Consider the following 25,189-nt stretch of genomic DNA (forward strand, 5'->3'; position numbering starts at 1 on the left):
GGGATTTGATACTGGCCTGTAGTCTGGCCTGGCACCACGTTTATTGCAAGTCTGCATGTCAAGGGAGAATGTGCCAATTTGTCTTCGGCCCTGCACATTTCAACTTTAGTCTGTGTAATTGGCTTCTGGTGCATATATGCAGCTTTTATGTCTCTCTTACTGGTCCTAACCAGAAGCTGCTTGTTTGCTGAAGTTGCCTATGGCCCTTTTGTACTGCTGTAGCTTATAGACTTCTTTTTGCTACCTCTTCTATAGAGGCCACACTTGTTCCCCTGAGATTGGTTGAGTAGATCACTCCTGCTTTTCCTGAATGCAGCCCAGTGCCTTCTCACTACTGATGGGTGGGGGTTAGGGTCCTTGGAGATAAGTGAAACCTGAAGGATGTTCCTTTTAATGTCTTCTAGATTGTGCAGAATGGGCGTCTCATTGTTTCTACAGAATGTGGCCACGTCTTCTGTAGCCAGTGCCTCCGTGATTCCCTTAAGAATGCTAACACTTGTCCAACTTGTAGGAAAAAGATCAACCATAAGCGGTACCACCCCATTTATATATGAAGTGTTCAGAGCTGCTCAGGAGAGACCATGGACAGACAGTTGGGCTGGCCTCACCTCGTGGTATCTGCCTCTAATTTCCTGAGCTCAAAAAGACTGTTTCAGAACCAACATCTGATGTTTCTAAACCCTTTTGATTCTTTTGTTATCACCAGTTTGATGTTAAGGAGCTGGACCCAGGCATCCTCTCCAGGCCAGCTCTGCATCTCTGTTCCTCTGGGTGGTCTTATCTCCAAGTAAGAGAAAAAGAGTCAGACACCATGGAGTTGAGCATCATATCATGGCTCCAGCCTCTTTGTGGAGCCTACATGTTTGCCAAGAAGTTTCCCTGTTGGGAAAGTTTGCCCCAACTCTTCTGGGTGGAAGACCAACTCTTCTGCCTACCATACAGTCACCTGTCCAGACACGGTCCACCCAGCTCAAGTGTCCCAGTGCAGGAGCTGCCCCTGGAAAGCCCAGCCAATGTACATTATTTTTCCCTCAAGAGTCAGAGGTGGCCTATGATCCTACCTGCACCTTACCATTGATGTGCAGTGTTTTCTGCAAATCAAGAGAACCTCTGCAGGGCAACCCTTATGTCCTAAAAATGACAAAGTGCAATAAACCCCATTTTTTCAACAATCTAGGAGATGTAGCACTGCTAGTGTCCTCAAAACCCAGTGTCACCTGTGGAGCAGTGCCTGTCCCACCCCATCTCTGTTCACTTTGTTCTCAGGAACCCTACCCATACTCCAAAGTTCTTTGCCTGGTACAGGACCTTTAAGGCCAATAGCAAACCAGACACATGTCCTCTTTCTCCTCATAAGATTGTCTTGTGTTTCCCTCCAGCCCTCAGTTCCCACTGCCTAATGTCTGCCCAAGCATAGAAACTGGGAGGTGGTGGCAGTAATAGTGGCCTTATCAGCTGCTCACTTCCATGCTTTTGCCCAAGTTACTGTTGCCCTGTTTCAGAGATGTTGGCCCACCTGACCTGGCACTGCCCTGACTTTCTCACACCCTTCCTTCCAGTAGATACTTACTTCCAAAGCTGCTCTTCTGGTGAGTTGGGCTTAGATCATCTGGGCTTTTGACTGCTTCCCAGGTTTTGGTTGGCAAAGCATGGTGCCTCTTCTCCCCATGGGGTCATATAACAACCTCTGCTCCACTCTATAGGTGTGGCTTTGGTGCCCTCCGAGGCAGTGAGGTGATCCAAATTGCTCCGGAGGACATCAGGCATGGGGTGGGTCATAGAGGATAGGCTTTGAGTGTCAGCCTCTCTTCACCTCCACACTACTTCCTCAGAGGGCTCCAAACTAACAGCCTTTTTGTGTGAAACATCTTCAAGGTGGGAAAGGGGCCATTTAGGGCTTTGCTAGCAATAACTGACCTTCAGTTTGTCCTTCTGAAGGAGCAGGGACTCAGCACAGAATTCACTTTAAATGGGGCTGAAGGAGTGTCCCTCCTCTATGTGAAAAGAAAAGTTTTATTTGTTCTGACTTTTTAATTGTGTTTGACTTACTTCGACTTAGTTTGAGAGTAATAATTTTCTACATGGACTCAAATTGGGTAGGAGCATTAACTCATCATTGTGATGTGTGGCATCTACTCTTTCCTGGGATGTTTCGGCCATTGAGTTCCCTCTGGGCCTCATGGACACACTCTTACTACTTTCTAATGATAGCCAGACTTCAAGGAGCCAGGGCTACCATGCAGCCAGTTCACCAGTAATATGGTGATGCCCATTAACAAAATTTATGTTTTCTCCATAGACAGTTTATGAGGTCATAAGATTTGTATTACTACATCCTAAGTTAAATTGGGAAATGATGTGTTTAGTCTTACTAATCATAAACTTCAAAACAGGAAAAGGTTGGTATGAACAAAGTCCCTTTCCTTTCCTCAGTGTACATAGTTTCTCTTTGTTACATTTAAGCTATGCCCATGGACATCAGTCTGTTTTGGACTCCTAGTGTTAAACATGGAAATAAAACCATTGATTTGAACCAGATGTTTGTTTCATGCATTAATTTGCTCTTTGGAATTAGAATCTACCTTTTACCAAAGTGGGTGAATTCTTGTGTGTTTTGCCATCGGTGTGTGTGAAAGCTGCCCATCCAGAAGGTGGTATATCAGAGACCGTATTAGACAATCACATTGTAGGCCCTGGAATTCCTGAGAGGAGTCTAATGGGAGAGGTGTGGTTGGCTATCCACACAAAAGTTTCTGGGGTATTGTACCCCACATTGACTAAACTGGGAATCACATATTGGTCCATACTGCCCTGACCACTGGAAACAGACTTTGTCCTGTGGGTGGTTGTCAGAACCCCAAAGTGCAGATTGTCAATTGCAGGTAGCCATAGGAGACCAATGCCAGGAAAACTAACAGAATAAGCACGGCTTGAAGACTAGAGAAGTGTAACTCCTGCTCTGCCCTTCTTAAAGCTCTGCCATCCACTTACTACTTTTCTTGGCTGTACACTTGGCTACATTGCTTCCCTCCCTGAGCATGTTTACTGTAGGAGACAGCCCCTTGGGCCAGTCGAAAAATCAGTAGAACTGACAAACAGGATTGCAGGGACCCAGGAGAACCTGTAGGACAATTAACCTGTTCAGAGGGTTCTCCTGAGAAAAGAATGTTGAGCTCCATGCTCCCATTGCCTAGGCCCTGTTTTTCAGGGAAAGGATTCAAATATAAGCCCCAAGCCTGCTACATACCCTATACACCTTCTCATACTTGTTTTGCTAAAGTTTGGTGCTGCATTTACCCCTAGTCCTGAAGCTGGGAGCCAGATGAGGGATGTTTGTTAGGAGTAAAGCTAAAGGAAAAAAGGAAGGGCCCAATGACAAGACAGGAACTGCACCCACAGGCTGGCTCCAACTGAGTGAGCTTGCCAAGTACAGGAGGGATTCCCCAAGACAGGCTTCAGAAAATGCTGTTTCTAGATTACTTATTTATGAAACAGTCATGTAATACCTCTTACCTGAATTTTTGTTGAAGTAGAGAAGTAATTTATTTTTTATTTTTACTTATTAGAGAAAGAGAATGGGCACACCAGGACTTCTAGCCACTTCAGACAAACTCCAGATGTATGCGCATCTGGTTTATGTGGGTACTGAACCTGGTCCTTAAGGATTCACAGGCAGGTACCTTAACCTCTAAGCCATCTCTCCAGCCCCTTATGGATTATTTTGTGTCCAACATCTTTTGTCAAAAAACTTACTCTAAGCCAGATACCGTGATGCATGCCTTTAATCACAGCACTTGGAGGCAGGGGTAGTAGGATTATTGTGAATTTGAGGCCAGCCTGAGACTACAGAGTGAATTCCAGGTCAGCCTGGGCTTGAGTGACACCCTACCTCAGGGGTGTTGGGGTAGGAAACTTTCTCTAGTTAACCCAACTTCTTTTGAATTTTCTACATTCATGTCCATATTATTTGTGATTAAATGTTCTTCCTATTTACTCAAGGGTGGCATTTTTTTCTTCCCTAAATATTTTTATTTATTTACTAGAGAGAGAGTTTGGGTGTACCTAGGTCTCCTGCCACTCCAAATGAACGCAATACATGGTGCCACTTTGTGCATCTGGCTTTATGTAGGTACTGGGGAATCGAACCACGGCCATTAGGTTCACAAGTCAAGTGCATTTAATCGCTAAGTCAACTCTCCAATCCATGACTTGGCTTTATTATTATTATTATTATTATTATTATTATTATTATTATTATTATTATTTGAGAGAGAGGCAGATAGAGAGAATGGGTGTTCCAGGGCCTCTAGCATGCACCACTGTGTGCATTTGGCTTTTCCTTTGGCTTTTCAGGCAAGCAGCTTAACCACTAAGCCATCTCTCCAGCCCTCATTTCTTTCAAGTATTTTTATTTGTATCTGTTTATTTGGAAGAGAGAGAAATGGCACACCAGGGTTTCTAGCCACTGCAAAGGAACTCCAGATGCACATGCCACCTTGTGCATTTGGCTTGTGTGGGTACTGGAAAATCGAACCTGGGGCCTTTGGCTTTGTAGGAAAGTGCCTTAACTGCTGAGCCATCTCTGCAGCCTCATTTTGCCTTTTTCTGAGTACCATCTTTTTCCTCGCATCTGATTAATGGGCATAAGGGTTGTTAGCATTTGAATTTTTTCTTTTTTCAAGGTAGGGTCTCGCTCTAGACCAGGCTGTTGTGGAATTCATTATGGACTCTCAGGGTGGCCCTGAACTCATGGCAGTCCTCCTATCTCTGCCTCCGAAGTGCTAGAATTAAAGGTATACCCCATCACAACTGGCTTGTGTAGTTAAAAAAAATTTTTTTTACATGTGTGGTGGGAGGGCAGGGTGACAAGGCCTTTAGACACTACAAATGAATACCAGAAATGTGCCACTTTTTTGTTTTTTTTTTCAAGGTGAAGAGTATTATGCTAGCTCAGGCTGACCTGGAATTTACTTTGTAGTGTCAGGCTGGCTTTGATCTCACAGTGATCCTCCTTCCTCAGCCTTCCAAGTGCTGGTATTAAAGGTGTGTACCACCATGCCCAGCTTTTTTAAAAAAAAATTTTATTTATTTGCAAGCAGATAGACAATGGGCACTCCAGAGCCTGCAGCCGCTGCAAACGAACTCCAGACACATGTACCCCTTGTGCATCTGACTTACATGGGTCCTGGGCAATCAAACCTGGCTAATTCGGCTTCACAGGCAAATGCCTTAACCGCTAAGCCATCTCTCCAGGCCCCTCCCCTTTTCAGCCTTTTTTCCCCTAATAACTTTTTAAAAAAGAAGCTAGTCATGGCTATAATCTCAGGCTCAGGAGGCTGAGGCAAGAGGATCTCAATTAAAGCCAGCTGGGATTACATAGATCCCATCTCAGAAAGAGAAAAATACTATAGAGATGCATGAATTGGAGACAGCCACAATGGCCATAAACACATGGATAATGAAAATGGGGTTCATAGGCACAATGGAATTCTGTTCAGCAGTACAGAAAAATGAAATTTGCAGGAAATTGTATGGCTCTGGAATCTCTTTAAATGAAGTGACTCAGACTAAAACCCCCTGTTTTCTCTAATATGCTGGACATATTATCAAAAGTGAATATAGGGCTGGAGACATGGCTTGCCTGCAAAGCCAAAGGACCCAGGCTCTATTCCCCAGGATCCATGTAAGCCACATGCACAAGGAGGCACATGCGTCTGGAGTTTTTTTGCAGCGGCCAAAGTCCCTGGCTCACCCATTCTTTCTCTCAAATAAATAAGAACATTTTTTTTTTAAAAAGTGAATATGGGCTGGAGAGATGGCTTAGCGGTTAAGTGCTTGCCTGTGAAGCCTAAGGACCCTGGTTTGAGGCTCAATTCCCCAGGACCCATGTTAGCCAGATGTACAAGGGGGTGCATGCGTCTGGAATTCATCTGCAGTGGCTGGAAGCCCTGGCGCATCCATTCTCTCTCTCTGCCTCTTGTTTGTTGCTCTCAAATAAATAAAAATAAACCAAAAAAAAATTAAAAAAAATGAATATAAAGAGATGAGCTGAAAGAGCAAGAAGGGAAGAGCAGAAGGATACATGTGATGTAGCAGGAAGGGAATCAAAAGAAACATATTTGAAATGCCAAAATGCACAAAACTTAAGTCTATGTGAACTAAAGTATGTAAAAAGTATTTTTAAAATTTATTTATATGAGAGAATGGCATGCCAGGGCCTGTCAGCACTGCAAAAGAGCTCCAGATGCATGTGCCACCTAGTGCATCTGGCTTACCTGGGTATTGGGTAATCAAACCAGGGTCCTCAGGCTTTGCAGGCAAATTGCAAATTGTTGTCCATTATGACAGTTTTAAGTCTGAATTTCTTGATCACTCAAAACGTCACAAACCTGAATAGAGAGACTAATAGATTTAAAGTACAGGATCCCAAAGATCTGGTGTGGGAGAGACATTAAATTTTTATGTTAAGGTGGTACAATGATACACATTTGTACTCCTACTAGCTGGGGACCAAGCATTCAGAACACAAGTTTATGGGGACATCTAATTCAAACCACCACACATAGAAACTATACATAGCAGAATTTACTGAACTACATGCATCAGTTCTGGGCAAGCATGAAGAACTGTCTGATTCTGGGATTTGCTCCCCCACCCTACCCTATATAATGTATCTGACATTGTAGTTTTTTCAGAGAATTTCTATATTGTGTCTGGTGGTAGACTCTCAGTTGCTATGATTTTGCTTTGAGGATAAGTTACCTCAGCATACATGTCAACCTGTTTTTTCTTTTAGAAACTAGAAATTAGAAGCTAGAAACTAGAAAAACAGAGTTCCAGGTAATATTACACTATAATATAATTCCCATTGGCTATAAGTTGTGAGATAATTAACTTACTAATTATGGGATACTTTCCTGACAACCTTGTTTTTGTGAGTTCTTAAAAACATTTTAAAAAATCTATTTATTTGACAGAGAAAGGTGGAGAGAAAGAGAATGGGCATGCTAGGGCCTCCAGCCACTGAAAACGAACTTCAGATGCATGTGCCCCCTTGTGCTTCTGGCTAATGTGGGTCCCAGGAAATTGAACCTGGGTCCTTTGGCTTTGCAGGCAAGTGCCTTAATTGCTAAGCCATGCCCCCAGCCCTGTTTTTGTGAGTTTTGATTGAATGCTAGACATTGTGATGAAAAATTGTCCATGTGGGGGCTCATATCTAAAAACCCAACACAGGGAGGATTACTTTGTTCAACACAAGCCTTGGCTAGACTGAGACCAAGGAAAGAAGAAGGGAAGTAGAAAGGTGAAAGAAAGAAAGTAAAATTGTAGGTACTAGAATATATCTCAGTTGCTAGAGGCTAGGTTTGAGCTCCTGATCTTCTGCTTCTGCCTCTCAGTTGCTGGGATTACAGGTATTAGTCAACACAACCCACTTAGTTTTCCTTATCAAAGTGTCTTGGTACTATTGTGTGTTCGTATATTGGGTGTTTACTGCACATGAAATTAATACAGTTGCAGCTTTATGAAAATATTCAATGTGTTGCTTTTCCCCCCAAATGAGTCTGAGAGCCATCTAGTATCATGAAGGTGCTTGGTAGTGGCCCCCTCCATGCACTGCCTGCACCTCCCTGTGACTATCCATATTCCTGTTAGAGTAAGTTTTTTTCTGTAGTGCTTGGGATGGAACCCAAGGCTTCATTCATACTAGGCAAGAACACCATGGCCTTAAATATGCCAGGCAAAGGCTTCACCACTTTGCCATGCTTCAACCCTAAGTAGGCTTCTGTGAATTCTTAGAACATAGATCTTCTAGCCCTTGTGTCATGCATTCTCTTTTGGACTAATTTTGGGGTGTTTCAACTTGACTGGGCCACAGGGTGCCAGGCATTATTGTGGGTATGTCTCAGGATGTGATTAGTATTTGAACTGGTCTACTAATTAAAGTATTTTGCCCTCTCCAAAATGGTTGTCTCCAATCTGTTGAAACAAAAGAATTTGGGGTTGAAGTATTGGTCCTTGCCTGGCATATTTCAGGCCATGGTATTAGATCCTTTCTTACAGTGCAGAGAACAAAAATCCTGAGACTGTGGAACTCCTACAGTATAACTGCTTTGTAATGAGGATGTCAGAAATAAGCACCAGCTTTTCCTGGGTTGCAAGCTTGCTCACTGAAGATTTGGGACTTGTCAAGCTTTTTCCATTCAATTCTGCTTTAGCTTTATGAATACTGAGATTACAAGTTCTTGCTACTGTACCTGGCTTTAGGGGCTGGTGCATTTGAGTTTCTATAACAAAGAACCACAAACTGGATTGCTAGCAACAGGAGCTACTCAGTTCTGAAGGCTGGGAGGCCAAGATCCAGGCACAGCTTCATTATGTGGTGAGTGCTCACTTTCTGGTTCATAGCTCCTCTGGCCTCTTAGAAAGGCAGTAAGTAAGCTCTATATATTTTAAAAGAAAGTTTGGGTTTTTCAAGATAGGGTCTTGCATCTAGTCCAGGCTGACCTGGAATTCACTATGTAGTCTTAGGCTGGCCTTGAACTCACAGTGATCCTACCACCCCTGCTTCCCCAGTCTGGTATTAAAGGTGTATGCCACCATACCCAGCAAGGGAGTTAACTTGACCTGATCTCCATTCTTGACTCCCTGCCATCTTTCTGTATACTAGCCAAGAATATTCTCAGAAGTATACATCACACTATATATTCCCTGCCTAACGTGCTCTGACTCTCCCAGCTGTTTGAAATAAAACCTAACCCTTTATGAAAGCTTATAGCTTCTGCCATTTTCATATATATGCTCCCGCCAAAATCATGCCTGACCTGGGATCTTGTCCCTGTCTCTTGGGGTGCCTTTGACCAAGAAGATCCTTAGCATCTATGAACTCATTCATAAGGTAGGGCTAATGATACCTATCTTGAGAGGTGTGTGAGCTAAGAGATATGGCAGCAGAATGGCTGGTTTAGAACTGGATAAATGATCATGTCATTCACTCAATAAATACTGGACTGCTGTGTACCTAGCCCCTTGCTTGGTAGGAGTTAGGACTTAGGTATAGGAAATAGGCATTCCTATGTCCTCCCCTACCTCCTAAGAATGTTCTTTGTGGATACTGGTGTGACATGTATGAATTCCAACCTCATGCCAATGTGTAAGCAGGGAAAAAAAGGTTGGTGGGAGAAGCTGGGCATGGTGGCTCACATCTATAATCCCAGCCCTGGGGAGGCAGAGGTAGGAGGATCGACTTGAGTTCAAGGCTTCCCTGAGATTACATAATGAATTCCAGGTCAGCCTGGGCTAGTGAGACCCTACCTCAAGAAACAAAACAACAAAAAGCAAAAACAAAAACAAAAACAAAAACAACAACAAAAAACCAAAAAAACAAAAAACCAGGTTGGTGGAAGGGGTTGTAGCTGGCTACAGATGCAAATTACAAACAAAAATACTGAATATATTTGGAGCCATCTATTTCAAAAAAACCGAACAAACCAGGTTGGTGGAAGGGGGTTGTAGCTGGCTACAGATGCAAACTACACACAAAAAACCTGAATATATTGGGGGCCATCTATTCAAACCACCACAGGGGTCATCCCAAGACACTGAAACCGGTGAGGAGTTCTGAAAGAGTCAGGCCCACTCCCCACTGAAACATCTCTTCAATGGCAGTGTCATCCAAAACCTGGTAGATGGGCTGGAGAGATTCTCCAGGTCTCACGAACGCCAAATGCATATGGTGGTGCAAACATCTGGAATTTGTTTGCAGTGGCTAGAGGCCGGGCACACCCATTCTCTCTCTCTTCCTCCCTCCCTTTCTGTCTCAAATAAAAATTTAAAAAACAAAACAAAAACCAGATAAGTGTGAGGACATTCTGCTAGCCAGGTGTTGTAGGAGGTAATGAGAAATAACCAGGCACAGAGCAGCGTTTAGAGCACTACATACACATCACAGTGCTAAACATCTGGGCCGTGTAAGCACACATGGAATTTAAAAAGGAGCACAAGCCTGGTGTGTTTGTGTGTCTGCAGTGCGGGGCCCAGGTATGGTTCCTCTTGGCCTGGGCAGAGCTGTAACTGGGGCTTGGTGATCCACAGGGCACCCAGGAGGAGGTTCTAGGCAGTGGTCAAGAGCTCTGGCCTGGGCTGATGTCCCGCGGCTGGGCAGTCGCTGACCATGTGGGTGAATGTGAGGTGATGAGAAGCCTCTGGAGGCCGGAAAGAAGATTTGAGGGAGGCACCCCTTTAGGTATGGGCCCCTCAACAGATGTGACAAGTTGGGAGGCGGGCATCCGCAGACTGCAGGCCTTGTCATCGCGGATCGCGCCTAGGAGGATGCCAGCACTCGCGGCGGATATCTTTACACTAGTCCGGCCTAGGTGGAGGGGAAGCACTCGAATCCGGGCTGGGCCAAGGTCAGCGGGCCACTCAGGGCAGGGTGAGAGCACAGGATTGCAGGAGCACGCAGTGGCCGCTCGGGGCGACTGTCAAGAGCCGGAACTGCGCGACCTCGCGAGCTCCACTGGCCACCAGCTCCGCCCACGCGCTGACTACAGCTCCCACAAGACCGAGGGGAGCAAGCGGCGAGACGTCCCTCCAGAGCACCGCCTCCCGCAGGTTCTGTGTCTCGCAGTGCACTACGGGAGTAGTGGTCTCGCCCTGGCCCCCTGTGCGGTGATGTTGAGCATCTGGAACTACATCTCCCGGCGTGCATCGCTCGCCAGCGTCGGCGTCGGCGGGCGGGGGGCAAGGCGAGGGGCGGTGGCGCCCGGGAGGGCGGAGTGCGGCGGGGGAGGCCGCCCGCGCCCCTCCCCCCCGCCGCCGCTTCCCCCTCCCCCGACGTAAACTGGGATCCCTTTCCCCTTGTGTCCGCCATATTGGACTCTAACTCTGGTCAGCGGCGGCGCCGGGCCCGGAGGACTCGCGTCGCTCCCGCTAGCAGCCGCCCGCATCTGCCGCCCGCCCCGCCCTCCGCGCTAAGGAGGCGACCCTGTGCCGCGCCCCCCGCCCGGCCGGTCGCAGCGTCCGCCGCCTCCGCCCTCCCACTGCCGCCGCCGCTCGCGGCCCCGCGTCCGCCCTCTCGCTCGCCCGCCCGCGCCCCTTCCCCTCCCGCCATGAGCCCGGCCGACGCTAAACGCGGGGCCAAGCGCCGGAAGAACAAGCGAGGCGGCGGCGGAGGCTCAGGTGGCGGCCACGGCGGCTCGGGTGGCGGCAAGGCCGGCTCAGCGGCGGCGCTGCGTGGCCCCCAGGCCCCGGGCTCCGGCGGCGCGGCCGGCCTGCTGGGCGGTACGGCGGCTGCCCACGGGCCCCTGGGCGCGGGTGCGGGCGGAGCTGCCGGAGGCTACTTTGAGGTAAACGGCTGCGGGCGGGGGGTCGGGCGGGTGGTGCGGCACCGGCGGATAACGGGCCGCGCTGACAGCTTCTCCGGGGTGCGGAGGGCGGCGGCGAGTGCGGCCCGGAGCTGCGGCCGGGCCGGGGTCGCCGTCTCTGGAGTTGGTTCTTGGGGAGGCCCCGCGCCGTTTCCATAGCGCCTTCTGCCACGGTGCTCGCGGGACGGAGTGCTGGGTAGGGCTTCTCGTGGTTCCTAAGACTTTGGGGGTCTTCCACGCTCCCCACAGCCTGGGGGTTACTGCAGAGGGAGCCTGAAAAGTGCCCCTGAGAAGTTTTTGTGTGCCTCTGTAGGGTGGCCCTCTGGAAGCTGCCTGACATGCCCCAGGATGGCAGTGTTGGTCCCTTGTCTCCTGCTCCTTAGGTTTTTAGGGGTGTTTGTACTGTCCTGGTCTGGGGGTTAACTGTTTTCAGTTTTATTTATCCAAGCATGCAGGTAATGTACTGCTACCGCTTTTCTTCTAGTATGTGGGATGCCATTGGCATGGTCATTTCCAGAGATTGGCTTGCTTTCTGAAAGATTATGTATTTGGGTCTCATGTCGTGTTAGTTTTTGTAACGTTGTTAAAACAAGTTACCTTCTTTTGAGACATTTGTAATTAAATCAAAAAGCTTTAGTATTTGGGTGTCAAGCCATGAGACAGGAATTGTTTTATGGGAAATACTAAATATTTTGTTGGAACAGTATGTAATGAGAGCAGAGGAGTGATCATTGCTTATAGCATGGCTTTTAATGCATATGTTATTGTAGGAAGATACAGGAATGTATGTGTGCAAAGTTTCCGTTTAAACTACTCGGATGTTTTCCAGTTTCAGTGTTTGTTTGCTTTGCTTCTTACTTTGCTTCTTATTGTTACATTGGTTTAGGATTCTGAGTTGTATTTCTGGGCTACAGTCTCTGGTTTGCCCTTTTGACCACCCTGGACAGCGAAATTGGCTGTACCTCTGAGATGAAGCTGATGCGTTTGAATCATTGGGCTTTTTAGGACAGTTTTTTTTTTGCCTCTGAGAGGGAAAAGTGGGAGGTCTGCCTGTGCAAACCCTTACAGAAGTGTTAATAGTGTTTGCTGTAGCTAGAGGTAAGATACACCTGTTTCTGTCCATTTAGTAAAGACCAGTTGGTAACACAGAATCCTTAGTTTTCATACCATTCCAGGTTTCATACCATTCAAGTTTACATTTCAATATTTAGCTAAATAGCCATTTGGTAGGTTCTGATTGTGAATTCTAATTACACTAACTAAACTCAGATAACCTTAAGCATGGTAGTATTTTTGGCATGACTATTACTATCTTAAAACTGTTCTGCATCAAGGAGTTGGGCCATAACTCACAATAAGAAAAGAAATAAAGGCATACACAAAAGCTTTACAAAATAATATTCCAATACTTTCTGTTCTTTTCTTTGTTCATTTTTATTTATTTATTTATTTATTTATTTATTTATTTATTTGAGAGTGACAGAGAGAGAGAGAGAGAGAGACAGACAGACAGAGAGAGAATGGGCGCGCCAGGGCTTCCAACCACTGCAAATGAACTCCAGACGTGTGTGCCCCCTTGTGCATCTGGCTAACGTGGGTCCTGGGGAATCCAGCCTCGAACTGGGGTCCTTAGGCTTCACAGGCAAGTGCTTAACTGCTAAGCCGTCTCTCCAGCCTCTTCCTATTCTTTTCTACTCAGTTTCATCAATCAATTACTTGTAGTTTACAGATTTCAGTGTATACTATTGAACTTTGACCTGCACCTTGAAAAATACTCCCTACTGCATTTTATTTTACTTATTTACTTAAAAATTTTTTTTTGTTCATTTTTATTTATTTATTTGAGAGTGACAGACAGAGAGAGAAAGAGGCAGATAGAGACAGAGAGAGAATGGGCATGCCAGGGCCTCCAGCCACTGCAAACAAGCTCCAGATGCCTGTGCCCCTTGTGCATCTGGCTAACGTGGGTTCTGGGGAATTGAGCCTCGAATGGGGTCCTTAGGCTTCACAGGCAAGTGCTTAACCGCTAAGCCATCTCTCCAGTCCCTCTACTGTATTTTAAGTTTTAAATTTAAATTCCTTTAGTGTGTGTGTCCAGGTGTACTATGGGGGATTGTGTGTGCGTGTGTGTGTGTGTGTGTGTGTGTGTGTGTCTGAAGAATCTGGAGTTCATCTGCAGTGGCTGAAGTGCCTGGTGTGCCCATTCTCTATTTCTGCTTCTATCTGTCTCTACCTCTCTCTCTCTTTCCCCCTCCCTCTCTCAAATAAATAAAGTAAAATGCTTTTAAAAATACAGGAATGGGGAGATCACTCAGTGGTTAAGGATGATTGCTTGCAAAGCCTAATGGCCTGGGTTCGATTCCCCAGTACCCAAATAAAGCCAGATGTACAAAGTGACAAGTGTCTGGAGTGCATCTGAGGCAGCAAAAGGCCCTAGCATGCCCATTCTGTGTGTGTGTGTGTCTGCCTCTTTCTGTCTGTTGGTCTCTCTCTTCAAATAAATAAACATTTTTTTAAATTCTCCATAAAGCAAACAAAAGATCTGGGGGGTGGGGGAGGAGGGCTGTAGAGATGGTTCAGTGGGTCAGAGATCTTGCACACAAGCATAAGGGCCTGAGTTTGGTCCCCAGCATCCATATAAAAAGCAGGGCATGGCCTCGCACACCTGAAAACCAAACACCAGAGGTGGGGGGACCAAAAAGGGGGGTTGTTGGGGCCCCTAGGTCAGCTGGTTTCACGGAAAAACAGCAAACTCAAGGTTCATGAAAGACCTGCCTCTGGGAAATAAAGCAGAAGAGTGAGAGAGCAGTACACCTGAGTCTGCTCTGCCCTGTGCATGCATAAACATGGGATGTACCCATCTGGGCAACAAAGAAAACTTAAAACTAAAAAGATAATTTAAAAGTTTAGCCAGGTGTGGTGGTGCACATCTTTAATCCTAGCACTCAGAGGCCTAGGTAGGATGGCTGTGAGGTTTGAGGTCAGCCTAGAGGTACAGAGTGAGTTCCAGGTCATCCTGGGCAAGAGTGAGACCCCAACCTTGAAAAAAACCAAACAAAAAATTATTTGCAAGTGTTGTTTTTTTTTAAATTTTTTTTGTTTATTTTTTACTTATTTGAGAGCGACAGAGAGAGAGAGAGAGAAAGAGGCAGATAGAGAGAGAATGGGCGTGCCAGGGCCTCCAGCCACTGCAAACCGAACTCCAGATGCGTGCGCCCCCTTGTGCATCTGGCTAACATGGGTCCTGGAGAATCGAGCCTCAAACCCGAGTCCTCAGGCTTCACAGGCATGCGTTTAACCGCTAAGCCATCTCTCCAGCCCAAGTGTTGTTTTAGCCCACAGATGGTAAATACTTTGGGTCTTCTGTGGCACAGATCAGGCACTCAATGTCAGCAGGTATCAGCAGGTTTGTCATAGTCCTGTGTTTCTCAGAGGCTCACTCAGTTCTTACGTGTTACTTTACATCCCATAGCTTACCAAGCCAGAAGGTGTCTTAAGTGGAAGGACTGTCCTGATCCTCAAGAGGGTGTCCCACCTCCACTCCTCAAGGTGCTTCCTGAGTCACTGGGCATTTGTGTATATGGGTAGTTCACAAAGAAACAACAAGAAGAAAAACAGCATAGTTTTTGGTCCAGAACTAAACTGTGATGGACAGAGCTTGGGGAGCACAGATTTAATGACTCTATATCTTGGGCTACCTGGCAGACCTGTGCTCCTCACAGGATACCCTGTGAGGCTGGGAGATGTCTCAGTGGATAAAGTGCTACCCATACAAATGTGAGGACCTGATTTCAGATCCCTAGCCTACCTCCCAAGTACTTGGGAGGCAGAGGTGGCACCTCATCCTCAGCAGCTCTGGATTCAAATGATAGACCCTCCCTCAGTAAATAAGGTGGAGAGTAATCATGGAAAACATCTAATGTCAAACCTCTGGCCTCTACAAGTACACACACACCTGCATACCCACCATACACATACACACACACAATGAATAAATGCAGAGGAAACACATAAGCAGAGGCACATTGTGTGTGATTGTGGGCTGGGGTGGGCTGGGCTTTGTTAGTGGTTCTGCTGCAGGATACAATGATCAAGTTCTTTCCACTTTGGAACTAGAAAAACTGTCCATGTGATTAAAAGTACTGGACTTACATCTTGGGGCAAGCTTTTCTAACAGTCTTGCTCCACCTAGACAGTGAACGGTTGGTAGGTGAAGCATACTGTGAATAAATCTAATTATTTTGCCCTCCCTTCCTCCTTTCCTTCCTCTTTTCCTTCCTTCCTTCCTTTCTTTTTCTTCTGCCCTCCCTCCCTTTTTTTTTTGTTAGTAATTCTTTATGATTTTATTTTTATTTATTTATTAGGGACCGAGAGAGAGAGAGGCTGAGAATGGGCACACCAGGGCCTCCATCTACTACAAACGAACTCCAGATGCATGTGCCACCATGTGCATTTGGCTTTCTTGGGAACTGGAGAATCAAAACTGGGTCCTTGGGCTTTGCAGGCATGTGCCTTAACCACTAAGCCATCTCCAGCTCCCTTCCTTTTGTTTGTTGTTTCAAGATAGGGTCTCATTCTAGCCCAGGCTGGCCTTAAACTCATGGCAGTCCTCCTACCTCTGTCTCCTGAGTGCTGGGGTTGAAAGCATGACTACCACGCCCAGCCCTTAGTTTGCATTTCTTTTTTAAAGTATAAATTTCAGGGCTGGAGAAATGGCTTAGTAGTTAAGGCACTTGCCTGCAAAGCCAAAGGACCCAGGTTTGATTACACAGGACCCACAAAAGCCAGATGCACATGAGGGTTGCATGCATCTGGAGTTTGTTTACAGAGGCTGGAGGCCCTGGCACACCCATTCTCTCACTTACTCTCTCCCTTCCCCATCTTTCTCTCCTGCCTGTTTCCCTCCCTCTCTTGCAAATAAATAAAGAAAATTAAAAAAAATTAAAACATAAATTTCAGGCTGGAGAAATGGCTTAGTGGTTAAGGTACTTGCCTGCAAAGCCAAGGGACCCAGGTTTGATTTCCCCAGGACCCGCACAAGGTGATGCATGTGTCTGAAGTTCATTTACAGTGGTTGGAGGCCCTGGTGTGCCCATTCTCTTTATCTGCCCCCCTCAAATAAATAAAAATACCTAAAACCCCTAAAATTTAATAGTGTTTATAATATATTAAATGGTGTTGTTACATAGCCTGTTTATGTGTGCATGTGCAAGGAGAAGCTGGTAGGGTTCCCATAAATATCTACTTTGGTGGTAGACATGCTGAGCTTTATTTCTTCTCTTGAATGCCTCAAACTTTAAAAACTTTCTATATGGGCATTGCTTATGGACAGACAGGTGAATGATACTTTTACAGCCTAGAATTACTAACTTTTTTCCTGTTTTCAAGTAAAGCTAATACACTTTTCCTACCTTTTGATATTTAAATATTTTGACACTATGTATAAAGCAATAATAATTTATACCACCAGAATTCTATTTTTTGGATCTTGGTATTAGGTCATACACATATTATTTACAAAAATCAGACTTCTATAGAAATCAGCATCTGTCACTAACTGTTGGACTATCAGATTTCATGTGACATATACTCATAAAGAGCAGGAATGGGGACTTAGGGCTATTTATAACAGAATGCCATTTGGGGTAGGGGCCAAGGTAAGTTTTCAAACTGATATTAAAATTTTAAATTCAGAGAAAATGGCATGGGGAGATGGCTTAGTGGCCATCCAGATTTCAGATCTCTAGTACTCACATAAAGCCCGACATAAGAGTGACACACATTTCTGTAATCTTAACTTGCCTACAGCAGTTGGGGCAGAGTCAAGATAATCTAAAAGCTTGCAATCCATTTAGTCTGCCTTTCTAATTGCAAAACAGAAACCCTGGGCTGGGAAGATGGTTCAGTGGTTAGGCACTTGCCTGGGAAGCCCAACAACCCAAGTTCATTTCCCCAGTACTCAAATAAAACCAGATGCTCAAAGTGGCACATGCGCCTGGAGTTTATTTGCATCTCTCTCTCTCTCTCTCTCTGCCAGGTGTGCTGTGGTGGTACACACTTTTTTATTTATTTATTTATTTATTTATTTATTTATTTATTTATTTGAGAGCGACAGACACAGAGAGAAAGGCAGATAGAGGGAGAGAGAGAGAATGGGCGCGCCAGGGCTTCCAGCCTCTGCAAACGAACTCCAGACGCGTGCGCCCCCTTGTGCATCTGGCTAACGTGGGACCTGGGGAACCGAGCCTCGAACCGGGGTCCTTAGGCTTCACAGGCGAGCGCTTAACCGCTAAGCCATCTCTCCAGCCCGTGGTACACACTTTTAATCCCAGCAATAGGGAAGCAGAGATAGTAGGATTGCTGTGAGTTTGAGGCCAGCCCGAGACAACATAGTGAATTCCAGGTCAGCCTGGGCTAGAGTGAGACCCTGTCTCAAAAAAATCAACCAACTAACCAACCAACCAACCAACCAACCAACCAACCAACCAACCAAAAAAAAAACCCCAGCAACTCTGTCTCAAGGTAGAAGGAAGGAGAGGACCAACATTTGGATATTGTCCTCTGACTTCTACATGTGTGCTATGGCATGTTTGTGCATGCGTGCGCGCGCACGCACACGCACACACACACACACACACACACACGCACACACTTGCATGAATACATGCATGCAAAGTTGGAACCAAAATGGTCATGGTGATGGGCTTTTGTAGAGTAGATCCTTTTTATCCCTAAATGCTAGGAAAAGTCTGGTTAGTGATGTGTCCACCCTATGGTGTGTCCCTGTGGAGTGAAGTAGGTTGAAATCCCTGGTGTGCAGGTGGATCTTTTGAGGTAGATCAATGTGTGCTCCATTTTTTTTTTTTTTCATGTGTTGAGGAAATGGGTATCATGAGGAGATGAATTCTTGTTTAAACTCTGTAGTTTGCATTGGCTCTCGTGACTGGAAGAAGTAAGCTGAATAAAGATCCAGAAGTCAAGTGCGTTAGGATTAATGGTTTAACTTAGAACTGCTTAAACTACTACTGTCTAGGCTTTAGAAGCAGTGTGGCCTTAGTCCTTGAGCCTCTCTGGTCACATGTTTAGGGTATCTTGATGGAGAGAATGTCCCTAAGGCCCCTCACTACTCTGTGTCCCTTCCTAGTCATTCATATCACTGTTCAATTAATTGTTTTATTCCATGGATTATACTTATTTTTGACTTTCACATGAAAGACTTTTTTATGTGAGAATACTTTGGCTTAGCTTTTTCTCTGAGATGAGGCCAGGGTGATTTATATTTGGTCCCTTCTTTTCCTGGCTCATAGGTTTTCCACTGTACCTGTTCTGCAGTGTGTCTGATCTAAATGGATGGACATTTGGGATGTTTTAAGGCTGACATGAAGGAATTACTGCTCATATTTCTGTTCTTTTGTTGTGGGCATGGGCACACAAGTAGATTCAGCCAACCAGTGACACTGTTGTATGCTTAGTTTTAGAAGTTAACATATAGCAAAATCCCTTTCTTCTCTCCCTCTCCCCCTCTCTCACTTACCTCCTTGGTTTTTCGAGGTAGGGTCTCGCTTTAACCCAGGCTGACCTGGAATTCACTATGGAGTCTCAGGTGGCCTTGAACTCATGGCAATCCCCTTACCCCTGCCTCCTGAGTGCTGGGAAAGGCGTGTGCCACCACGTCCGGCTCACTCCTTGCTTCTTTATTTCTTTGTTGTTGCCCAGATTGGTCTCAAACTTCTGAGCTCAAGTGAGCTCACTTTACCTTCCCAAGTAGTTGGGACTACAGGCATGTGCCATTGTACTCAGCTATTTTTTTAAATTATTTGAGTCAGAGAGGGAGAGAGAGAAAAAGAAAAAGAGAGGGAGAATGGGTGTGCCAGGGCCCCTAGCCACTGCAAATGAATTCCAGATGCATGCACCACCATATGCATGTGGCTTATTTGGGATCTAGAAAATCAAACCTGTCAAGTGCCTTAACCATTAAGCCATCTCTCTCAGCTTTTTTAAACATTTACTGTTATTTAGAAAAAAAAAAAAATGCTGGGCGTGGTGGCACGTGCCTTTAATCCCAGCACTTGGGAGGCAGAGGTAGAAGGATTGCTGTGAGTTCGAGTCCACCCTGAGACTCCATAGTGAATTCCAGGTCAGCCTGGGCTAGAGTGAGACCCTACCTCGAAAACCAAAAAAAAAAAACACATATTTTTATTTATTTGTAGAGAGAGAGTGAGAATCAGAGAAAATGGAGAATCGGCATACCAGGGCTTCTTGCCACTGCAGATGAACTCCAGACACTTGTGCCACTTTGTGTATTTGGATCTATGTGGGCACTGGGGAATTGAACTGGAGCATGGCCCACTTTGTGCATCTGGCTTTATGAAGGTACTGGGGAATTGAACTGGGGTTGGCAGGCTTTGCAAGCAAATGTCTTTAACTACTGAGCCATCGCTCCAGCCCTGGGAAAAAAATTTTTTTATGGTCCTGAGGATTGAACTTGGGATCTCTTACATGCTACATGTCCTGCCCCTGAGCTATACATCCAGCCTTGTTACTTGAATTTTAACACATTTATAGTCTAATGTAATTACTGTGTCAGTCAAGTTCATGACAGTCATGACAGAACAGTCCATGACTCCTCATGTGGTGTAGCCACCGGTTGTACGTGCTCTGGTAAATAAATCCGTCACCCATATTCATGCAGGCAACCCTAATCAAACTCAGTGGGTCACATACACTCAAGGAAAACAGAAGTCATCAAAGGAGAAAAGGAACTAGGTTGGGAAGAAGGTGTTATGTGGGAGGGTGATGGGAAAGGAGAATAAGAGAAAGCAATAGGAGGGGATTATAATCAAAATATATCCATGGGGGCTGGAGAGACAGCACAGTGTGGTTAAGGGTTCTTGCCTTAAAAGCCTAACAATGGTGGTTCAGTTCCCCAGTATCCACATACAGCCAGATGCACAAAGTGGCACATGGTTCATTTGCAGCAGCTGAAGGCCCTGGTTCAAATGAATACATGATATATATATATATATATATATATATATATATGTAAGCAGGTGTGGTGGCACATGCCTTAAATCCTAGTCCTTGGGAGGCAGAGGTAGGAAGATCACTGGAAGTTTGAGGCCACCCTGAGACTACATAGTGAATGCCAGCCAGGTCAGCCTCGGCTAGAGCAAGACCCTACCTTGAAAAACCAAAAAAATGAAGTAAAATAAATGTATAAAACTTGTCAGAAATAAAAATTAAGTCTTCCTCATGCTATCTGTCTCATACTTTCTATTACTACTAAATTTTTTTTCCAAGGTAGGGTCTCACTCAGGCATCATGCCCAGCTCTTTTCTTTTCTTTTCTTTTCTTTTCTTTTCTCTTTTCTTTTCTTTTCTTTTCTTTTCTTTTCTTTTCTTTTCTTTTCTTTTCCTTTTCTTTTCCTTTTCTTTTCCTTTTCTTTTCCTCTCCCTCTCCCTCTCCCTCTCCCTCTCCCTCTCCCTCTCCCTCTCCCTCTCCCTCTCCCTCTCCCTCTCCCTCTCCCTCTCCCTCTCCCTCTCCCTCTCCCTCTCCCTCTCCCTCTCCCTCTCCCTCTCCCTCTCCCTCTCCCTCTCCCTCTCCCTCTCCCTCTCCCTCTCCCTCTCCCTCTCCCTCTCCCTCTCCCTCTCCCTCTCCCTCTCCCTCTCCCTCTCCCTCTCCCTCTCCCTCTCCCTCTCCCTCTCCCTCTCCCTCTCCCTCTCCCTCTCCCTCTCCCTCTCCCTCTCCCTCTCCCTCTCCCTCTCCCTCTCCCTCTCCCTCTCCCTCTCCCTCTCCCTCTCCCTCTCCCTCTCCCTCTCCCTCTCCCTCTCCCTCTCCCTCTCCCTCTCCCTCTCCCTCTCCCTCTCCCTCTCCCTCTCCCTCTCCCTCTCCCTCTCCCTCTCCCTCTCCCTCTCCCTCTCCCTCTCCCTCTCCCTCTCTTTCTTCTTTCTTCTTTCTTCTTTCTTTTTTTTTGGTAGTTTTTTTTGAGGTAGGGTTTCATTCTAGCTCAGGCTGACCTGCAGTTCACTATGTAGTCTCAGAGTGGCCTCAAACTCAGGGCGATCTTCTTACCTCTGCTTCCTGAGTGCTGAGATTAAAGTTGTGCACCACCCTCTCTGGCCTTAGTGCTAAATTCTTGGCCACCATTATTCTGTTACTTATATAATTTTTATTTATTTATTTTTTATTTGAGAGAGAGAATGGGCTCACCAGGGCCTCTGGCCACTGCAAACAAACTCCAGACTCATGTACCACCGTACCACCTTGTATATCTGGCTTATGTGGGTACTTGTATTTGTGCATTAGTGAGACAGGGTCTCTTGCCACATCAGTTAATGGGCATCTAGGCTGATTCCATTTCCTAATTACTGTGAATAGAGCAGCAGTAAACATCAGTGAGCAAGAATCTCTACAGAAAGAGTAGGATCCTTAGGGTATATGCTCAGGAGTGGTAGAGCTGGGTCATACAGCAGAGAACTGACTATTTTTTTTCCCTTAACTTTTTGTTTTTTGATTTTCAAGATAAGATTAGCCCAGACTGACTTGGAATTCACTATGTAGTCTCACAGTGGCCTCCAACTCACAGCAATCCTCCTACCTCGGCTTCCTGAGTGCTGGGATTAAAGGTGTGCTACCATGCCCAGCTTAATTTTTTAATTGACAACTCCCATAATTATAGCAATAAACCATGATAATTCTCTTCACCCCTCCACTTTTCCCCTTCACAGATCCACTCTCTGTCATATCCCCTCCCTCTCTCAATTAGTTTCTTTTTATTTTGATGTTATCATCTTTTCCTCCTATTATGAGGGTCCTGTGTAGGTATTACCAGGCATTGTGAGGTCATGGATACCCACGCTATTTTGTGTCTGGAAGAGTGCATTGTAAGCAGTCCTACCCTTCCTTTGTCTCTTACATTCTTTCTTTTACCTCTTCCATAATGGACCCTGAGCCTTGGAAGGTGTGATAGAGATGTTTCACTGCTGAGTACTCTGTCACTTCTCAGCACTATGTTGCCTTTTGAGTCATCCCAGAGGTCACCACCATCTGAAAAGATAAGCTTCTCTAACCCAAAAGTGATAGTAGCATTAATATATGAGTATGAACATTAAGAGAAATGCTTACTGGACAGTTTGGTGAGAATAATGTTTGCATTTAGCCAGACAGCAGCAGGCATTATATCCCTAGGGCTCATGACTACCCCTGTTGTAGGTTTTCAGTATCAGGCATGTATTCTCTCCCATGGAGTGGGTCTCCAGTTCAATTAGTGAGTGGTTGGTTCCACCATAACTGACATGCCACTACTGCACCCATTGGCTCATTTGGCCTGACTGGCCAAATTTCAGGCTTGCAGTGTCCACTGTTGTTTATTTCCATGTTTATTTCCACTGATGACTTCTCTTTCTCATTGACTTTTTTTTTGGATTGTTGACTTAATTTTTTTATTTGTAAGCAGAGAGAGGAGAGAGAGAGGGAATATGAATGAATGAGAGAATATGACTATGAATATGAGAGAACAAGAGGGAGAGAGGGAAATGTACATACCAGGCCCTCTTCTTGCTACAAACAAACTCCAGATGCATGTGTTCCCTTGTGCATCTGGCTTTATGTGGGTACTAGGGAATTGAACCCAGGCTGTCAGTCTTCACAAGCATTTAACTACTGAGCTCTAGCTCCTCCTCTTTTCTTTTTGTGTGTGTGGTGTGGTATGTGCACATATGTAGGTGCTGTGTGCAGAGGCCAGAGGAAAACTTTGGGTCCCTTCTTATCAATTGGGAGAGGGTCTCTCCCTCAACTAGAGGCTGTCAGTGAGCTCCATTTGTTTTCCAATTTCTGTTCGTTAATCCGTGTGGTTGTGGGTTCTGGTAGTCTCCAGTCTAAGACGTGCTTATGCTTGCACAGCAAGTACTCTTACCTGTTGAGCCATCTTTCCAGCCCAAGTTAGTTTCTTTTCCCCTTTCCTTCCTCTCCCTCTCCCTCCCCTCTATGTTGTATTAGCTTTGTATGTGTTTTGGTTTCTCAAATTTTTTATTTTCTAAAGTTTTTCAAACCATTTATTTCTTCTTTTCAGGGCTGGGATTGAACTAAGTGACTCTTGCATGTGACACACTCAGTCACTCATTAAGCGACATTCCCAGCCTCAAGTATTCTCAACTTCTCCCCCTCCCCCAAGCAGGATATCACTCCATTCTAGGCTGGCCTCAAACTCCCTCATGAGTGCTGGGATCACAGACTTGTGCCACCATCTTATTTCATTAAAGTTTTTTTTTCCTATTTCATGTGCTATGTGTATGTGTGTATGATGTCCATGTGTTTGAGCACACACGTGCCCTGGTACATCTGTGGAAGTCAGAGGAAAACCTTTGGGTGTTTCTCCTTTCCTTCCATTTTCTTTTTCTTTTTGAAGTTGTTGTTGTTGTTATTATTATCAACATATTTCATATGGATATATCATGTGTTGGTACCCTCTTTTCCTTCATCCCTGCCTCCATTCTGCTGGGTACCCTCCTCAGTGGGGTTGCAGGAATTCTTTATGGGGTTGTGTGTTACGCATTGTAGGAGCAGCAGATAGTTATTTTTTTGGGTGGGGGGGGGGAATGCTTCTAAGCATGATGTCTCAACCTGTGGCTCTTATAATCTTTCTGCTCTCTCTTCTGAAAAATTACCTGACTCTACTTTAGTCTTCTTTCTTTTTCCTTTTTAAAATATTTTATTTCTTTTGAGAGGGGGAGTCACAGAGAGAGAGGAAGAGGCATATGATTGACAGGTAGGTAGGTAGGTAGGTAGGTAGATAGATAGATAGATAGAGTGTGCCAGGGCCTCCAGCCACTGCCAATGAACTTCGTACACATGCGTCACCTTGTGCATATGGTTTACATGGGTGCTGGAGAATTGAACCTGGATCCTTAGGCTTCACAGGTAAGCACCTTAACTGCTAAGCTCTCTCTCCAGCCCTTCTTTCACTTTCTTTCAAGGTCTGTCTTGTTGCTCCTGCTTGTGAGCTTCTCATTGTACTTTTGCCTCCCATTACCATAGGTATGCTGGGATTACAGATATGTTTGTCCCAGATGTCTAGCTTTACATGGGCACTAAGGAAGACAACGAGGGTTGGCAGGCTTGTAAGCAAGCACGCTGCCATCTCCCCAGTGCTCGCTCGCTCTCTTCTCTCTCTCTCTCTCTCTCTCTCTTTTGACTATTTTAAGTGGTATATTAAAAAGGTTTTAAGTGTTCAGGGTTGGAGAGATGTGGCTCAATGGTTAAGGTGCTTGCTTGCAAAGTCTGATGGTTTGTTTCCACAGTACCACATAAAGCCAGATGCAGAAAGTGGCTTATGCATCTGGAGTTCATTTACAGTGGCAAGAGTCCCATTCTCTCTTTTTGTCTTTGTCTCTTTCTGCTTGCAAGTAAATAGTTTTTTTTTTTTCTTAAAGACTTTTAAGTTTTCAGTTATTTGCTATGGGACATTATAGATTGGTACAGTACAGTGTAGAGTGGCAGTTTCACCCTTGGATCTTGTGGTCACCTGCAACAAAACACACTGCCACTGGCCAGCATGTTAGTCATGCAGAACATTACTGGTTGAGGAAAACAATTTCCAGAGTTCAAAGTGTGGTTTCTGCTGAGTGCCTGTCATTTTGACGTGATAAGGTTGTTGAAATGGGAAATCAGAAGTTAAGTAATATAATCTCAGTTGGGGGTCGTCTGTAATTTATTATTTTTCTTGAGGTAGGGTCTCTCTCTCTAGCCCAGACTGACCTGGAATTCACAGTGTAGTCTCAGGCTGGCCTTCAACTCACAGCCCTCCTCCTACCTTTGACTTCTGAGTG

General features: G+C 45.4%; 2 protein-coding genes across 3 annotated transcripts in view; both read left to right on the forward strand.

Moving 5' to 3' along the window:
• Nucleotides 1–2,538, forward strand: part of Rnf4 (ring finger protein 4) — a 44,282-nt gene extending 41,744 nt beyond the window's left edge. For both annotated transcript variants that reach the window (XM_045130268.1, XM_045130267.1), the window contains exon 8: nt 405–2,538. In XM_045130268.1, the coding sequence (XP_044986203.1) occupies nt 405–554 (150 nt within the window). In that variant the 3' untranslated portion in view covers nt 555–2,538. The remainder of the gene's footprint in view (nt 1–404) is intronic.
• An 8,747-nt stretch (nt 2,539–11,285) lies between these two features.
• Nucleotides 11,286–25,189, forward strand: part of Fam193a (family with sequence similarity 193 member A) — a 191,013-nt gene continuing 177,109 nt past the window's right edge. The window contains exon 1 of the mRNA XM_045130323.1: nt 11,286–11,345. The gene's annotated coding sequence lies outside the window, so the exon portion shown is untranslated. The remainder of the gene's footprint in view (nt 11,346–25,189) is intronic.

This window comes from Jaculus jaculus, chromosome 11, assembly GCF_020740685.1.
Source record: "Jaculus jaculus isolate mJacJac1 chromosome 11, mJacJac1.mat.Y.cur, whole genome shotgun sequence".
Classification (NCBI taxonomy): domain Eukaryota; kingdom Metazoa; phylum Chordata; class Mammalia; order Rodentia; family Dipodidae; genus Jaculus; species Jaculus jaculus.